Source organism: Leiobunum rupestre, chromosome 2 (assembly GCF_980474605.1).
Source record: "Leiobunum rupestre chromosome 2, qqLeiRupe1.1.hap1, whole genome shotgun sequence".
In the NCBI taxonomy this organism is placed as follows: domain Eukaryota; kingdom Metazoa; phylum Arthropoda; class Arachnida; order Opiliones; family Sclerosomatidae; genus Leiobunum; species Leiobunum rupestre.
Genome location: NC_143385.1, coordinates 42,899,249 through 42,918,201, shown reverse-complemented (window position 1 = coordinate 42,918,201; position 18,953 = coordinate 42,899,249). Strand labels below are relative to the sequence as shown.

The 18,953-nt window shown below is 33.3% G+C and overlaps 1 protein-coding gene across 1 annotated transcript; it reads right to left on the bottom strand.

Annotated features, from left to right (window-relative positions):
- Window positions 1-404: 404 nt before the first annotated feature.
- Window positions 405-3,103, bottom strand: LOC149957563 (uncharacterized). Its single transcript, XM_090167094.1, has 9 exons — window positions 2,988-3,103; window positions 2,622-2,930; window positions 2,359-2,568; window positions 2,197-2,307; window positions 1,963-2,105; window positions 1,762-1,903; window positions 1,188-1,412; window positions 723-1,127; window positions 405-412 (listed from the first exon to the last, which is right to left on the bottom strand). The coding sequence occupies exons 2-9, from the start codon at window positions 2,761-2,763 to the stop codon at window positions 405-407; spliced, it is 1,386 nt and encodes a 461-aa protein (XP_090023220.1). The 5' UTR covers window positions 2,764-2,930; window positions 2,988-3,103.
- Between the last annotated feature and the right edge of the window lie 15,850 nt (window positions 3,104-18,953).

The following is an 18,953-nucleotide window of genomic DNA, read 5'->3' as shown; positions in this document are numbered from 1 at the left end:
AATTTACGCTGAGTTTCAAAATTTGATTGAAATTGATAAAAATCGAACCGTGATTTTCGATTACAGTAATTAATGGATTCGCTACAGATAACTAAAATTCTTGAAAAAGATTTAAGTACTAAAAGTATATTTCAAGGCGTGTTCGCAGCTGACAAGCTACCTAAATACGTAAAAATATTCCCTTCTCTATTTATTGTAAATACCGATACGAGTGCTGAACCTGGAGAACATTGGGTTTTAATATATTTTTCTAAACATAAAAATTGTGAATTCATGGATTCCTTTGGAAACCCGCCAGATTATTTTAAATTTAATGACTTTATTGAACGAAACAGTAAAACTGTAACTTTTAATTCTAATCAATTACAGAGTAATTCTAGTAATACTTGTGGAGCATTCTGTATCTATTTTGCTATAAATAGGTGTAAAGGAATCGAAATGTATAACATTGTGTCTAGGTTTAAGAAAGATAAATATGTAAACGATAAAATGATTAAAGAGTTTATGTGCAAAATGTATTCAATAAAATAATTTTTTACAATTTATAGCAATAGCAGTTTTTTTTTATATATACATAAATACAAGCATTCATTATAATTTTTCAATATCTTTATGACCGTGCGCTAATGTACGAACCCCGCAGGGTAGAATGTATCTCTTATCATCATTTGGTGATAAACAAAGTTTTCTAATATTTAAAGTAAATAGTTCATGCTTGAAACTAGCTATACGCATCATCTCGGCTGACATGGTTTCTTGATTAAAAAGACAACGTTCATAGTCTTCGTGGCGGATGACGTTTCTAATAACGTTCATGGCAACACCCTTACAAACCTTTTTATGGTTTAAAATTGACTCTAAAGATTTCCCCAATCGCAACTCCTTTTCTATCTCTTCAGCGGTCTTAGACTCCCCGTACAATTTAATAGAATAAAGCTTTGGACGAAGTCCTACAAAGCTTTGAATTAACTGCGAATTTGTCTCGTCTTTAAAATAACCGAGAGCTTTTTTATTCTGATTAGAATGAAGGAAATGCGAAGGTGGATAATCAGAGAAGTCAAAGCGGTGTTTATGAACTTCAAAGTCTTTATAAACATCATCCGTCTTAATGTTGTACGTTAGACTGTCTGTAAATATTTTATATATTAGTACTATTTAAATAAAAAATGCATATTAAATTAAATTACCAGTGTCTGTAAATAATAGTGATGCTTTGTCCCCGTACGTATTTTTTATGAATCCATAATGGAACTGATACATGAGCTCCTTGGATAAATCTAGAATGGTGAATCCGGTAAATATAGGCCGGTTAAGAACAATTTTAGCTCTCTTCTTATGAGCGCCGGCTAACTCTTCATTAAAGATGGTAAAGTGTTCAAACTGCGGGGAACTTGTAACTTTTAACATTCTTTCTGGTTTATGAATCAACTCGAAATTTATATGCTTCCGTAAATTTTCCATTGTTTTTCTAAAGAATTAAATGAAGTAAGGGAAAAAACAGCAATAAATTATTTAAATTGATTTACCCGAAAACAGAGTTAACCATTAGTTTCCAGAAATTCTTTTCAAATGAACTCTTGGATAATTTCCTCTGTTCAGTGTTGAATCTAACATATTTTTCTAACCATTTTCCTTGAGTGAAGGTTAGAGCTCGATGAACCTTGGTTATTTTCAAACCTAATTCTACATAATATTTTAAATTGCGGTAATGTACTATGTATTTCTCTTTATTATTTAAATTAGGAAGAAGTTTTGGTAGACTTTGATTCTCCTTAATATTTAATTTTCCTAAGAGATCTTTGGAGTATGGAGATAGCATATCATGTGTAATAACTTTAGATTCCGCTGCTACTGGGAGATCGTTATGTAAGTCATGCAACTCTGGAGGATATTCAAGATCCACCTGCAAAGGAAACAATTCTTTAAAAATATAATTCAATAATTATAACACTTGTTATTTACCTCTAAAATGTATCCGTTTTCAACGTTATTGGGAATACTCAGAATATTTTCACAGAGTGTTTGCAAATCATCCTCCTGAACCCACTGGAAGTCGCCTAGCGGTAGTGGTTCACACATAACAGCACCGTACAAATTATTAGCATCTTCAATTAAGTTAAATTAAGTTAATTAATATAATTAAAATTAAAATAATTAAAAAAAATAAAAAAAAAAAAAAATTAAAATGTAAATTACCTAAATAGCATATATAACTGCTCTCTTTAGACGAATCATATGTGTCGGGCATATATTTGTTATTTGCTTCAGAATAACGAGTTGAGATCATTGAAACACCGCCTCGAATACCTAAAAATTCAATGTAAATACAAAAATATTTAAAATATCAAAAAGCGTTACCCTTTTCAATAAATAAGTGTTGATCTATATCAAGTATGAGATCGAGGCGAACATCGGTCATCTTCAAAGCTGCTTGCCAGGCTAAACCTGGTGCGGTGTAAGCGTGAGCGGGATCTAATTTATAATGAGTTATAGATAATGTTCTAAAATTTTCAAAAACGTCGGCTAAGAGCAACGCATCGCTTTTCACATAGAGGTCGGTGTATTCCCCTACGAAAACCGAGGTTAAGAGATTTAAAATATTTATACTATAGTAATTTTACCTAATGTTTGAATATTAAACGCTGTCCAAACATTTTGGGCGTGTAAATAATCAGATTCTAAAATATTTTGATTTTTCAATGAACTGAAAAACGCTTCTCTAGGTGGCAGCATCGTCTCGTCAAATTTCTTTTCATCGTCCATATACTCGTACGGGTAGACTCCCTTCCGCAAAAGCAGTTGAACTTTATCACTTTCAAAATATTTCTTAACAATCTGAAATTTACTGGCTCCTTCCAAAACGAGATTAGATACTAGAGCATCGAGGCTATCGCTTAGAAATCGATAAGAGTCTAAAAACCGAAATCTCCCTAAAAATAATAATAAAATTACTGTTAAGGTTAAATCCATAATTAAATATATTTTACCTAGTTTGAGTGAAATATAATTTTCGCTAGTGGAAGGAATACAGTCAAGTGTCTGTTCCTTAAAATGACCAATCTCCTGACATATAAGATGTAAATCGTATCTATGAAGATTTATTATTATTAGGTTTATTTCCTGGATAATTAACTTAATAAATTCACCTGCTAATGTTATGAAGGAAAATAGGGATAAATTCTGGAACTTTCTTTTGAAGATTACAGAGGTTATGCGCTGGCCCCCTATATTTACCGCTGAAATGACAATGATCTCGAACAGCGAGCATATTTCCCTGATTTAGCTGTTTCTGACAAATGTAGCAATGCGTAGCAGCTTGAAACTGTTCCTCCTCCTCCGGGGTAATAATCATTGGTACATTGGTCTCAATGAGTTCCATCAACTCCTTCTCTAATTCTAGAATAGACTCCAGAAATCTTCGAGTTGCATCTTGACCTCGATAGCAATCGGTTCGAACAGGTACACCTATAAGTCTTCTCTTATAATATATCTAAAAGGGAATTTTGCCAAATATCTTACCGTTAGGTCCAACAAGCACCCACGAATACGCGCAGCTGATGTGCATGTTTACTTTGCTGGTATTTAAATCAGGATCTAGATCACATCCTTGAACTCTCGGTAGGATTGCTTCAAAATCGGCGTAAAATACATACTGCACCTAATAATTTCATTTCATTAAGAGTTAAATTAAATAATTTTTATTTTTACCTTTTCTGTCCACTCATATTTATCAAAATAAAGCGTCTTCTTCTTGGTAGGGAAAACTGTTTTTTGGACGCCGTGGGTGGCGCATTCTTCAATATGCGCATCACGTTGCTGTTCCGCGTTGTTTCCACTGAATCGGTGAAGACACATTCTAATAAAGAAAATAATTAGTAGATTGCACACTAATATATTGGAAACTAAATTACCTGCAATAATAACTTGTATTTCTGTGTTTTGTTAGATGCTGTAGCAGTTTTCCTAGGTCTCGTATAAGACAGTAATGTCTATTCCCATCGTCAATATCTTTAGTTTCGTCGGTGATGTATAGCAAATCAACCTCCCTTTCATTACAACACTTGTTGACGCTTACGTAAAGGGGGAATATGTCTCCCGAAAAGCCGAACACAGATATTGATAAATTATTCATTAATTCAAATTTTTTAAGTTCCGTAGCGTTTAATTTGAAAGGAAAAGATATATCACTGGTATTAAGTTCATTTTCATAAGGTGTATATTTGGAAACACGATTAGCGTTTTGAGTCCAAGGAACTGGGTGAAGTTTAGCGAGAATTGACCAGAGAAAACATTTCTCGTCATTTTCGTTTCTAATATTAAGAATCGCGTGACGTCGAGATAGTTTTTCAGGTAGTTCCATATACGATGACCCTCGCAACGGCTGGTAAGATGCCACATTTAATTCTACATACAGAACACGGTCAATTACCCAACCCGATCCTATCAAAAATATAATGTTTTAGTTCAAAATATAACTTATAAATTTTAGTACATACCTGTCGCTTCAAAGTTTTCCGCCGCTGACTGTATTGTTTCAATGCAGTCATTCAGCTGGTCTTCAATTACATCGACCGTTAATGTTGTCTGCATAATGCTCCGGAAATAGGGTCTCACTTCCGCACTTTGTTCCGCACCCCCCAAAGGTCTCATATAAATCGATCTTACGAGTAAGAACTATTTAATTCCACGTTTACTGGCGAGTCTTTCTACTAAAAATTTACGGAAAGCGGCTCGGTAACGTCCGATAAACATAGCCACATCAATATCATAGTCCTCGGCATTGTAACGGATAGACGCTAGCGTATCATTTAGCGCCTGGACCATACTTGGAGATGCTGGTGGTGTTTCATCAAGTATTGATGAGGCAGGAACAGGTGATGGTGTTGGGTTGTCGGGTAAAGCTGATGTAGATGGTTGGATAGATTCCAGTTGAATGTCTTGAAGCAGACTAGGTGATGGTGGACGGGTTGGTGATGGCGAACGTTGCATTGGTGACGGTGTGCGAGACAGGTCCATGGGTTCGGAAGGGCCGGGTGCGTTCAAGTCATGAGTTCGTTGATGGCTCTTGAAATGTTCCAATCTAGCCGCATTCTTACCACATACTTCACAGACAAACTTATGTCTATCACCGTGTACTTCTCTAACATGCCGATTTAAGTGGGACTTGGTAGAAAAACTTTTCGCGCATGTAGGGCAAATATGTTGGGCTTTAGGCATCTTGAATATAGCTACCGCAGTTAACCGTGGAATGACCTCCCACAACCCTATACAACCCCTTTTATAGTATATTCAAGTATCATTTGAGAACGATACGTTTCTCATACTTAAAATATTCGTTTGAAATAGTCGTGATATAGATTCGAGTGTCAAGTGTATTTAAGTACTACAATGATATTAAAATGAAGTTTAAAAATATTTCCATTCTACTTTAACAACAAATATTCCATGACGTCAAAACACTCAAATCCACTACAATGATATTAAAATAAAGTTTAAAAATATTTCCATTCTACTTTAACAACGAATATTCCATGACGTCAAAAAACTCTTAAATTCAAATTAACCGCGTCTCCCGGGGAATCTGCGCACGCGCCGCCTCGGTTATCAATTTTTACATCATTTCAACTTATTCCGTACGATAAAACGCGATAAGATATACGTTCAAGTATCTTTCGAGATAAGCGTAGATAAATGAACAAGTTGGCCTGGACACAATATGTTGATATATGAGAAAACAAATCGTCGCGAGAAATACCCTAAATACATTGACTTTTCGATGATTTTACCCTCATTTCACCCCTTAAATCCCGGACCCCGATCCCGAACCTGACCCCGTCCCCGGGATCGATGTCTCGCCCTCACTTTCCTTCTACTAAAATGTCATCGAATTTTCTTTTTTCCTTCTCATCAAGCAAATTGATCATATCATGTCGGGCAAAGTTTTCCATTTTCTTGAAGTCTTCATCTTTTAAACCCAATGAAAATCTATTACCACAACCCATAATTTCTATGAGGTATTTATTACATGGCGCATACATTATCTTGACTTGACATTTTCCACCCTCGTTTTCCACTTAGATATGCGATATTCATCACTGAAACGTTTCAGAGATGGTAACATTATTAAATAAGATTAGTTATAAAGTATTAAAATTAAAAATTAAACAATCGCAGTTTAAAATTTGTTATCTACAATCTATAACTGTTTTGCATTATTTACCTTTATTTATCATATTATATTAACCACCTAGTAAAAACACTTCAGAATCCTACATAACATGTTATAGTTAGCACTAATTTTTAGTGAAGTAATGTTGCTTTAGCAGTCTCGCGTCACTTTCAAATTCTATCACCGTTTTCGCGAGCTGCCCAAATTCCGAGCGAAAATCTCACAAGTTTCATTCGAACCAAACTTAAGATACTATGGTTAAATAATTATAAACCGTGTTAATCATAAATTAAAAAATATAAATATAATATTAAACTTACCCAAACAATATATAATGCATTGATGGAAGTTTTGACAAAGCTCCTAAATGAGACGGACTTTCTATCTTATCATTCTGTTAACTCGGGCCACGGCCAACTTTGATATCTCGCGCTACAGCGGCCATCTCATTCGTTGACGTTTCTGTGTTAACCTATGAGCAAAAGATGTGTATGATTTGAGCGCCCATAGCCGATTATTTTTTTAGAATAGTTGTTGTTAAGAATAAAACTAATCAAACAACTGCCTCGATTAAAGCAATGCAAAGGAATGTTTATTCACAAAAACCTGAATGAGTATTTATACAACGAAGTTTAAAAAAGGTATAATATAAAAAACAATGTAAACAATACGACCTATACAAAAATAGATGTTCAGGGAAATATGTAAATATATTTCTTACTTTTTATTTCCTTCAACAGTTTTTACATTGAAGCCAATTTAAAAACGAGCGTGGCGCTGAACTCCTACACGTTAAAGTACAGTTTATAGGGTGAAAATCCTTGCTCGCGGAATTTCGACGAATGTGTTGGCCGCTGTCAAGGTTGGTAAAAATACTGGGTATAATAAGGTTAGCTTATAACGCGGGGTCGGAAATAGAGATATCTGCCTGAGAAGTAAACGGGGGGAAACACGGTGTTTTCCCGGTGTGTGACGTAGCTGGATTCCAGCGAACGATCTAAAACGAAAATAAACAGGCGTCGCGTAACTTAGAAACTCCGCGGTGGGAAGACAGCCGAGCGGGAGAGCTGACTGTAAACATTCCTCTTCGGCCGGCAGCCCGCGTCCGCCTTTTTATAAATCTATAATTTATATAAGAAAGAGTGAAAAACTACGAAAGTTAAAATGTGCACAAAAATTTTTTGTTTAAAATTTAAACTAGTTATGGTCACGTTATTGTGTCGTCTTCAGGGGTGTGCAAGGTTGGTAAAAATACTGTGTTTTATAAGGTTAGCGTATAACGCGGGGTCGGGAATAGAGATATCTGCTGAGAAAAAAACGGGGGGGAAACACGGTTTTTTCCCGGTGTGTGACGTAGCTGGATCCCAGCGAACGATCTACAACGAAAATAAACAGGCGTCGCGTAAATTAGAAACTCCGCGGTGGGAAGACAGCCGAGCGGGAGAGCTGACTGTAAACATTCCTCTTCGGCCGGCAGCCCGCGTCCGCCTTTTTATAAAATTCCTTTGTGGATTAAAATTCAGGTAAGCATTAATCGTTTACCCATAAATTAGATCCATTATAGTATTACATTTTTACTAGTGTTAAATGGATAACCGCTTGCGGACGTTCCCAAGACAAAATAAATGTGAAATATGCAAGGATTTGCTCAGAACATTTCTATGAAGAAGTTTATCCAAGAGATCTGAGAGAAGAATTGATGAACCCAATACAAAGAGGCTCGGAATACCCACTGCCATTCCTTCAAAAAAGAACAAGAAATAAAATATAGTATAAATAAAGTGATAAAGTATTAGTAGCGTGTTATTTAAAGTTTAAATATGTACAAATTTAAAATTGACTAAAGTAACAGGAATGTATAGATTTCTGTTAATGTGAAAATTTTAAATTTAAGGTGTTATATTATAAAATTGGTAATTAAAGTTCTAGTTGATTGTTAATGTAAATTTTGAATATGTATAATTAATATACTTTAAAATACTTAAAAGTAAAAATCTATAATTTTATATAATAAAGGTATCACATTACGTTATATAGTTACTGAATGTATAAAATATTAAAAGCGTTAATATATTGAAAGGTGTCACTTAACTAGTATTAATAATTTAATTGAAAGGTGTTTTATCATTTTACATGCCTGTGTGATAAATATTTCTGTACTTGAGAACTATTTTTGGATTTAGTCTATATTAAAGTGTTTTTATGAAAATATAAACTTTGGATTATTTAGATGTAAATAAATAAGAGTTCCTATGGCACGCTGTTCAGGACAAAACTCAATTTTTTTGTAAATATAAAGCTGTTTTTAAAATATAAAGTCATTTTTAAAATATAAAGTCATTTTTAAAATATAAAGTCGTTTTTAAAATATAAAGCACTTTTAAAATATAGGGTCTCTGGTTTTGTCCTTTTTCCATTGGTATGCTTAGGAGAAATGATTTAGGGTGTACTCCATTTTTCCTGCATTGTAGGATAAAGTTTTGGTTTATTTGCTGTCTCCTAATACATAGTTGCAGGAAATAAACATAAAAAACTATCCTTGTAGGCTGTAAGCAGTGGCGTAGTCAGAAATTCGTCAAAGGGGGTCGAGGAGGGGTGACAATTTAGTACAGTCAAACGTAGGCCTAATGGGGGCGGTGATACGGAAATCCCCCTGGTCTACGCCACTGCCTGTGAGGTATGTGTTACTATAGTGCGTTTGTACCTTCCAGTGTTACTATAGTGCATTTGTACATTTCTTAAACTAGCCTCGAATGTCTTAAACGAATTCGCCTTATATTTTGAAAAGTAATTTATATTTCAAAAACGCCTTTATATTTTAAAAACACCTTTATATTTTCAAAAAATATATAAATATTTTTGGTTGAATTTAGTCCTGAACGGTGTGCCATAAGTTCCCTTATAGTCCTAAATTCTTATAAAAACGATTGAAGTTTTTAAAATGACAGACATAGTTTATACATGGTTTTGAGATTGTAAGCCGCCTCATTATTGTGTCTAGATCGTAGGCGCTTCGAAGCCGGAATCCAACTACGTCACACGAGACTGCGACTAGAGGAGCTCTCGATTTTCTGACGGAGAGACAAACCGAAACGAGGAATAATCACCCCTTGAGGGGTGTGTACCGTTTTACATTTGTGTCAATTAATTATAACCTCGTTATAACAATTTTTTCCAATTATTAAGCCTGTCTATACCAGGTCCAAAGTCGCGATTTAGGCAATTGTTTTTTTTTCTGTTGATTTTTTAATATAATAGGATTCAGTGACGTCTAACTCAATAGAGTTTTTGCATTGTTTTTTTAAGTATAGTTGATTCGAAATGAATTATATGGTTGGTTGTAGATACGTGTGAAGCTAAGGCAGATTTTTCTATTCTCTTGTATTTTACATCAGCACAATATTCTTTCAGACGTTTTTTTTAAATATTGGATAAACAACAATACCAAGTTGAAGTACTTAATTTATTAAACGATGATTGTTATAAAAAACTTAAGAAAAATCCGCTAGATTCTTACCATTCTAAAGTTAAAAAAGTTTTAAATTCATGCCATACCTTAGACGCCTCTACATGTAAAAAACTTACCCCTAAAAACTATTACCCTCCGAGATTATACGCCTTACGAAAAACGCACAAAGAACAAGTTGGCAAGCCAAAATATACCTCTCCTCGGAAGAATTGTCGCTAGTGGTATTAATTTCTCGAGATAACCCTTAAAGATATATCTCCGCAATTTAGAGTTATTTGTTAAAAATATTAACCCATTTCTATCCCGCCCGGTATAAAATTTTAATTATAATTAAAATAATTGAGACGAAACGACCAATTTTAATTTATTCAGAATATCATAAGTTAAGTAGTTACAACAGTAAGTTAGACGTACTATAACAATGCACAATTGAATTAAACCCTTTTACAGAACAAGTTTATCAGTTAAATATAATACGAAGCAAATTTTAATGAAAGAAATATCTACAGAGGCTTTTTGGAATTACTCGCTTACGAAATACTTGCCGCATCTTTAACGCTCATTTTATTTCAACACTCGCCCTTGATGAAGATACCGTAGATATCTGGTAGTGGACGACTCGTTCACTTCCTGTTGACGTTGTGACGCATACCACATGAAAAAGACCAATGCCGTCCAATTTCCAATATCATATAATGACTCGCACACCCAAGAAATCATTGACTGCGTTAGAAATCGTAGATATCCAAATATCCACACCAAATGTATTTACAAGAAGCAAAAACCTTACCATCAACAAAGCACAGAGAGCCACTTGACTAACCGCCAGCTCTTAAAGCAATTAACGTTAAATTATCTCCTTTGAATTAACAGAACTATATATAGGTCGTTAAGAAAGTGGACCACCCACAGGGTCTACCCTTTAACCCTCTAATCTCGGCTAAAACAAGATTTAACCTTTAAAAAATACCAGATTAGGCCTTCATAAATTCATTAATAAAAAAGACTTTATTACCTATTATGCTTACGATGCCTGTCTTAATTTCAGAGAATCTAAGCAGCTATCGGTGGTTCTGTGGTAGAGCGCTCGACTGCCAAGCCGAAAGGTCTGGGTTCGAAACCTGGGTGGCGCATTTATTTTTAATCAATAGAGAAACGCTAAATTAGAATTTCTTCGATGCAATAATTTCAATTTCAATTCTATTTCAATTAAACCAAAATTTCGTACTCTATTAAATACGCTTCCGATAAAGCTGAAGGTCTAATTTTCAATAAGTGTCGGTGGTTCTGTGGTAGAACGTCCGCCTGTCAATCAGGAGGTCTCGGGTTCAAATCCCGCCCGATGCGATCGCAAATTTATACTAAGACGAATACCGTGTACAACTGGTGGAAACCGTGCAATTGGACGTTGAGAGGTAGCATTACACTCAGCACTCGGTCCGTCCCAAAGTCATTAAGAAGAAGTTGGAGAGAAAACGCCCATATAAACACAACAGACTCAACATGCACAACCATCAGAACACAAACACAACAAATTCACCACTCACAACCTACGCATAAACATTACAAAAACGTAATACACCAAACCGTCACGACGGTGAGCGAAAAAACACCATCCAAACCAAACCGCAAATGCATCCGTTAACGCTCACCGTCACACGGTGGTTTTGCCAACCCTTTGAGAAACTGCGTACGCAGTGATTACACTTTGCACCGAAAATGCGAACGCGTTCGCAGTCCTGACAGACCCACAGACCCACAGACAGACACGGTCGTTGTATAATTCCTCCTAGGGGACTTTGTCCCCTCGGAGAGGTAAAAATTGAAATTTAGACCTATTGTCTCAAATATAGGTTCGTCCCAAAGGGTGATTATTCCTCATTTCGGTTTGTCTCTCCGTCAGAAAATCGAGAGCTCCTCTAGTCGCAGTCGCGTGTGACGTAGTTGGATTCCGGCTTCGAAGCGCCTACGATCTAGACACAATATTGAGGCGTCTTACAATCTCAAAACCATGTATAAACTATGTCTGTCATTTTAAAAACTTCAATCGTTTTTATAAGAATTTAGGACTATAAGGGGACTTATGGCACACCGTTCAGGACTAAATTCAACCAAAAATATTTATATATTTTTTGTAAATATAAAGGTGTTTTTAAAATATAAAGGCGTTTTTGAAATATAAATTACTTTTCAAAATATAAGGCGAATTCGTCTAAGACATTCGAGGCCAGTTTAAGAAATGTACAAACGCACTGGAAGGTACAAACGCACTATAGTAACACATACCTCACAGGCAGTGGCGTAGACCATAGGGATTTCCGTGTCACCGCCCCCATTAGGCCTACGTTTGACTGTACTAAATTGTCACCCCTCCTCTACCCCCTTTGACGAATTTCTGACTACGCCACTGCTTACAGCCTACAAGGATAGTTTTTTATGTTTATTTCCTGCAACTATGTATTAAGAGACAGCAAATAAACCAAAACTTTATCCTACAATGCAGGAAAAATGGAGTACACCCTAAATCATTTCTCCTAAGCATACCAATGGAAAAAGGACAAAACCAGAGACCCTATATTTTAAAAATGCTTTATATTTTAAAAATGCTTTATATTTTAAAAACGACTTTATATTTTAAAAATGACTTTATATTTTAAAAACAGCTTTATATTTAAAAAAGTACCCCCATATTTACAAAAAAATTGAGTTTTGTCCTGAACAGCGTGCCATAGGAACTCTTATTTATTTACATCTAAATAATCCAAAGTTTATATTTTCATAAAAACACTTTAATATAGACTAAATCCAAAAATAGTTCTCAAGTACAGAAATATTTATCACACAGGCATGTAAAATGGTAAAACACCTTTCAATTAAATTATTAATACTAGTTAAGTGACACCTTTCAATATATTAACGCTTTTAATATTTTATACATTCAGTAACTATATAACGTAATGTGATACCTTTATTATATAAAATTATAGATTTTTACTTTTAAGTATTTTAAAGTATATTAATTATACATATTCAAAATTTACATTAACAATCAACTAGAACTTTAATTACCAATTTTATAATATAACACCTTAAATTTAAAATTTTCACATTAACAGAAATCTATACATTCCTGTTACTTTAGTCAATTTTAAATTTGTACATATTTAAACTTTAAATAACACGCTACTAATACTTTATCACTTTATTTATACTATATTTTATTTCTTGTTCTTTTTTGAAGGAATGGCAGTGGGTATTCCGAGCCTCTTTGTATTGGGTTCATCAATTCTTCTCTCAGATCTCTTGGATAAACTTCTTCATAGAAATGTTCTGAGCAAATCCTTGCATATTTCACATTTATTTTGTCTTGGGAACGTCCGCAAGCGGTTATCCATTTTTGCCTTATAGTTATTTGAGATGGGAAGAGATGGTATGACAAATTCTTCTTTCGGGTGACAATTAAGGAATTATTTTCAAAATAACCGCCTTTAAAATATTAAAAGTTAAGCCTCGGCTATAAAATTCATGGTTTAAAATAGTCAAAAATACTATTATTATATAACTATACCATTTAACACTAGTAAAAATGTAATACTATAATGGATCTAATTTATGGGTAAACGATTAATGCTTACCTAAATTTTAATCCACAAAGGAATTTTATAAAAAGGCGGACGCGGGCTGCCGGCCGAAGAGGAATGTTTACAGTCAGCTCTCCCGCTCGGCTGTCTTCCCACTGCGGAGTTTCTAAGTTACGCGACGCCTGTTTATTTTCGTTGTAGATCGTTCGCTGGGATCCAGCTACGTCACACACCGGGAAAAAAAAGTGTTTTCCCCCCGTTTTTTTCTCAGCAGATATCTCTATTCCCGACCCCGCGTTATACCTAACCTTATAATACACAGTATTTTTACCAACCTTGGGTTCGTCCAATCATAAAATTGCTCAATTCATTGCAAAAAATTCTCATTTTATGAAATTAAATACCTACACTGGCCGGGAGTAGTGGCTCACTCTTGTAATCCCAGGCGTCCGGGAGGCAGAGTTTGTGGGGTCGATTAAGTTGGCCCCCCTTTTTTGATTTCCAAGAAAATTTCTGTATCAATTTTATGCACCCACAATGCGACAAAATGCGACAACAAGAATAAAAGATGTGACTTAACCATTATCGAGATATAATTAAAATTAAAAGGGGGCTAAATTAACGTCAGCCCCCATAATTTCGTGATTCAACCAGGATACAATATCATACCCACAACATGTCCATGCGAAGAAATGCGACAGATATAATTTTGATTGCGAAAATATAGTTTATGAGAAAATTAATAGAGAAAGTGTGGGGGCCAACTTAACAGTAACCCCCCCATATTAATTCATTATTTTAATTAACCTTAATATAAAGAGACGTCAATGCGAATTAATGCATTGTGAGATAATAGACAAACGAAAAAAGGGGGGCTAATTTAATGGCAGCCCCCAAAATATTAAAAAATAATTTATGAAAAAAAATTAAATTATGTCGTTAACGTGGACCAATGCGACAACCATTTTTCCATATGCGACATCAATAAAAATATTTCTTCGTAACCAGATTGGAATGTGACCAGTAATAGATAAAATTAAATGGGGGCTAATTTAATGGCAGCACCCAAATTTTAAATATATTATTTGTAAAAAAAAACAAATATTACGTTGTTAACGCGGACCAATGCGACAATCATTTCTTCAAATGCGACATCAATAGAAATAGTTCTTCCTAACCAGATTGTTATGTGACCAATAAAAGATAAAAAGGGGGCTAGTTTAATGGCAGCCCCCAAAATATAACAAAATAAGTTAAAAAAAAATTACATTACGTCCTTAACGCCAACCAATGCGACAACCATTTTTTCCAAATGCGACATCAATAGAAATAATTCTTCCTAACCAGATTGGAATATGACCAATAGCAGATAAAAAGGGGGCTAGTTTAATGGCAGCCCCCAAAAAATAATAAAGAAGTTTAAAAAATAATAATTTGCGTGTTTAACTCTGATTAACGGGACAATCGTTTTTTTTTCAAATGCGACATCAACAGAAAGAGTATTTCTTAACCAGAATTTTTTATCAGATTTAGAAGAAGAAAATTAATCTAAGGAGACGTCAATCAAATTAATGCAACACTATTTTTAACCAATGCAACAAATTAGGTAAAGTAAAAAAGGGGGCTAATTTATTGGTAGCCTCAGAATATTAAAAATTGAAAAAAAAAATTAAATTATGTCTTTAACGTGGACCAATGCGACAACACCTTTATTAATTGCGACAACATTTAATACCTGCGAAACTGACTACTTAATGCACTCCATTTGTGATAGCACCGATTGCATATGATTACGAATTTTCTCGATTCGAAGGCGACAACAGGGTGACTGCTTGCGAAATCATTTTAATAAACGTGACCTTATTTTAAATGAATGCGACATCAATATAAACGAATGCGACATTAATATAATTGAATGCGACCTTATTTTAAATGAATGCGAAACCATTAAATGAATGTGACATCAATATAAATGGATGCGATTTTATTTTAAATGAATGCGACCTTACTTTAAATGAATGCGACCTTGTTTTAAATTAATGTGATACCATTAAATGAATGCGACATCAATATAAATGAATGCGACATCAATATAAATGAATGCGATATCAATATAAATGAATACGACCTTATTTTAAATAATGAGACCTTATTTTAAATGAATGTGACCTTACTTTAAATGAATGCGACCTTACTTTAAATGTATGCGACCTTAATTTAAATTAATGCGAAACGATTAAATGAATGCGACATCAATATAAATGAATGCGACATTAATATAAATGAATGCGACCTTATTTTAAATTAATGCGAAACCATTAAATGAATGCGACATCAATATAAATGAATGCGACATCAATATAAATGAATGCGATATCAATATAAATGAATACGACCTTATTTTAAATAATGAGACCTTATTTTAAATAAATGTGACCTTACTTTAAATGAATGCGACCTTACTTTAAATGTATGCGACCTTAATTTAAATTAATGTGAAACCATTAAATGAATGCGACATCAATATAAATGAATGCGACATTAATATAAATGAATGTGACCTTATTTTAAATAAATGTGAAACCATTAAATGAATGCGACATCAATATACACGAATGCGACAATAATATAAATTAATGCGACCTTATTTTAAACGAATGCGACCTTATTTTAAATGAATGCGACCTTACTTTAAATTAATGTGACCTTATTTTAAATAAATGCGACAACATTTAAAAATATATTATTTTAAATGAATGCGGAATCATTTAAATGAATGGGACAGCTTTTTAAATTAATGCGAAACCAATATAAATGAATGCGACCTCATTTCAAATGAGTGACACGTCATTTTAAATGAATGTGATGTCATTTTAAATGAAAACGACATGTTAAATGAATAATACATCATTTGAATTGAATGCGATATAATTAAAATTGCATGCGATGATTCAGTGGCAGCCCTTCTTACTAAACTCAATATAGCAGATTCGTGTTTTTATGAGATAATTGCGTGCAATTCTGAAGAAGGTACAAGAAATAAAAATTCCGTAAAAAACGAACTGGTCATAACTGCTATAGAATGTTTGCCTGTATCAATATCTCATTTGGAAAATATAGTTTCTGAATATTTTACCAGTGATCAAATGGTCAATTGTGAAAATTGTCCAGGTTTTAAAACAATTTCAAAAACGGTATCCCCTTATCATTTGTTTTTAGAACTATATGATTTTGATAGTCTGTTAGATATTGAAACCAGTACTCACGTGAAATTATAAAATATTCCAAAAGTTATAGATATCAAGTCTTCTCGATTTAGACTACGAAGCGCCATAGCTTTTAGAGGGGTTAATAAAGTGTCTTCGGTTGGACATTATATTTGTTATGGTTTGCGTCCAAATGATAAGTGGGAGATATTCGACGATCTACAAGATAAAAAGGCAGAATGCTCCGGGAAAGAAATGATCTGCTTACATATTTTGTATTATACGATTTAAGTTTTATAATTTTATTTTGTTTTAAACAACTATTAAAACATTTAAAAGCACTTTCGCTACTATTAGTTTAAAGAAAAACTACGGTTAAAGGCTTCTATTTGTTTGAAAGCGTTATAGTATGAAAATCAATTATTTGACAGTATTTCTAAAACGCATGTCACTCGTGAATTTTTATATAAAATGTATAAAACAGGAATACTTTTATATAAACATGAGAATTTCCAGGTGTATTAATTGAGTTAATAATATTAACCATTGTCTGTTTTTGATCTTTAAAACAATTGTGTTTTTTTTAAATAAACAAAAGTTATCTTTTAAAAAGTTGTTTTTGATTTGATGATAAAGCTCAATCATTTATATTGATGTCGCATTCATTAAAAATAAAGTATTCAAAATGAAGTTGCATAAATTTAATGGTTTCGCTTTAATTTAAAATACGGTAGCATTAATTTAAAATAAGGTCGCATTAATTTAAAACAAGGTCGCATTCATTTAAAATAAGGTCGCATTTATTTAAAATAAAATCGCATCCATTTATATTGATGTCACATTAATTAATGGTTTCGCATTAATTTAAAATAAGGTCGCATTCATTTATAATGATGTCGCATTCATTTATATTGATGTCGCATTCATTTATATTGATGTCGCATTCATTTATATTGATGTCACATTCATTTATATTGATGTCACATTCATTTAATGGTTTCGCATTAATTTAAAATAAGGTCGCATTAATTTATGTTGATGTCCCATTCATTTAATGGTTTCGCATTAATTTAAAATAAGGTCGCATTCATTTATATTGATGTCGCACTCATTTATATTGATGTCGCACTCATTTATATTGATGTCCCATTCATTTAATGGTTTCGCATTAATTTAAAATAAGGTCGCATTAATTTAAAATAAGGTCGCATTCATTTTAAGAAAGGTCGCATTCATTTAAAATAAAATCGCATCCATTTATATTGAGGTCACATTCATTTATATTGATGTCACATTCATTTAATGGTTTCGCATTAATTTAAAATAAGGTCGCATTCATTTAAAGTAAGGTCGCATTCATTTAAAATAAGGTCGCATTCATTTATATTGATGTCGCATTCATTTATTGGTTTCGCATTCATTTAAAATAAGGTCGCATTCAATTATATTATTGTCGCATTCGTTTATATTGATGTCGCATTCTTTTATATTGATGCCGCATTCATTTAAAATAAGGTCGCATTCAATTATATTAATGTCGCATTCGTTTATATTGATGTCGCATTCTTTTATATTGATGTCGCATTCATTTAAAATAAGGTCACGTTTATTAAAATGATTTCGCAAGCAGTCACCCTGTTGTCGCCTTCGAATCGAGAAAATTCGTAATCATATGCAATCGGTGCTATCACAAATGGAGTGCATTAAGTAGTCAGTTTCGCAGGTATTAAATGTTGTCGCAATTAATAAAGGTGTTGTCGCATTGGTCCGCGTTAAAGACATAATTTAATATTTTTTTTTCAATTTTTAATATTCTGAGGCTACCAATAAATTAGCCCCCTTTTTTACTTTACCTAATTTGTTGCATTGGTTAAAAATAGTGTTGCATTAATTTGATTTACGTCTCCTTAGATTAATTTTTTTCTTCTAAATCTGATAAAAAATTCTGTTTAAGAAATACTCTTTCTGTTGATGTCGCATTTGAAAAAAACGATTGTCGCGTTAATCAGAGTTAAACACGCAAATTATTATTTCTGAAACTTCTTTATTATTTTTTGGGGGCTGCCATTAAACTAGCCCCCTTTTTAAATGCTATTGGTCATATTCCAATCTGGTTAGGAAGAACTATTTCTATTGATGTCGCATTTGGAAAAAATAGTTGTCGCATTGGTTGGCGTTAAGGACGTAATGTAATTTTTTTTAACTTATTTTGTTATATTTTGGGGGCTGCCATTAAACTAGCCCCATTTTTATCTATTATTGGTCACATAACAATCTGGTTAGGAAGAACTATTTCTATTGATGTCGCATTTGAAGAAATGATTGTCGCATTGGTCCGCGTTAACAACGTAATATTTGGTTTTTTTTTTACAAATTATATATTTAAAATTTGGGTGCTGCCATTAAATTAGCCCCCATTTAATTTTATCTATTACTGGTCACATTCCAATCTGGTTACGAAGAAATATTTTTATTGATGTCGCATATGGAAAAATGGTTGTCGCATTGGTCCACGTTAACGACATAAT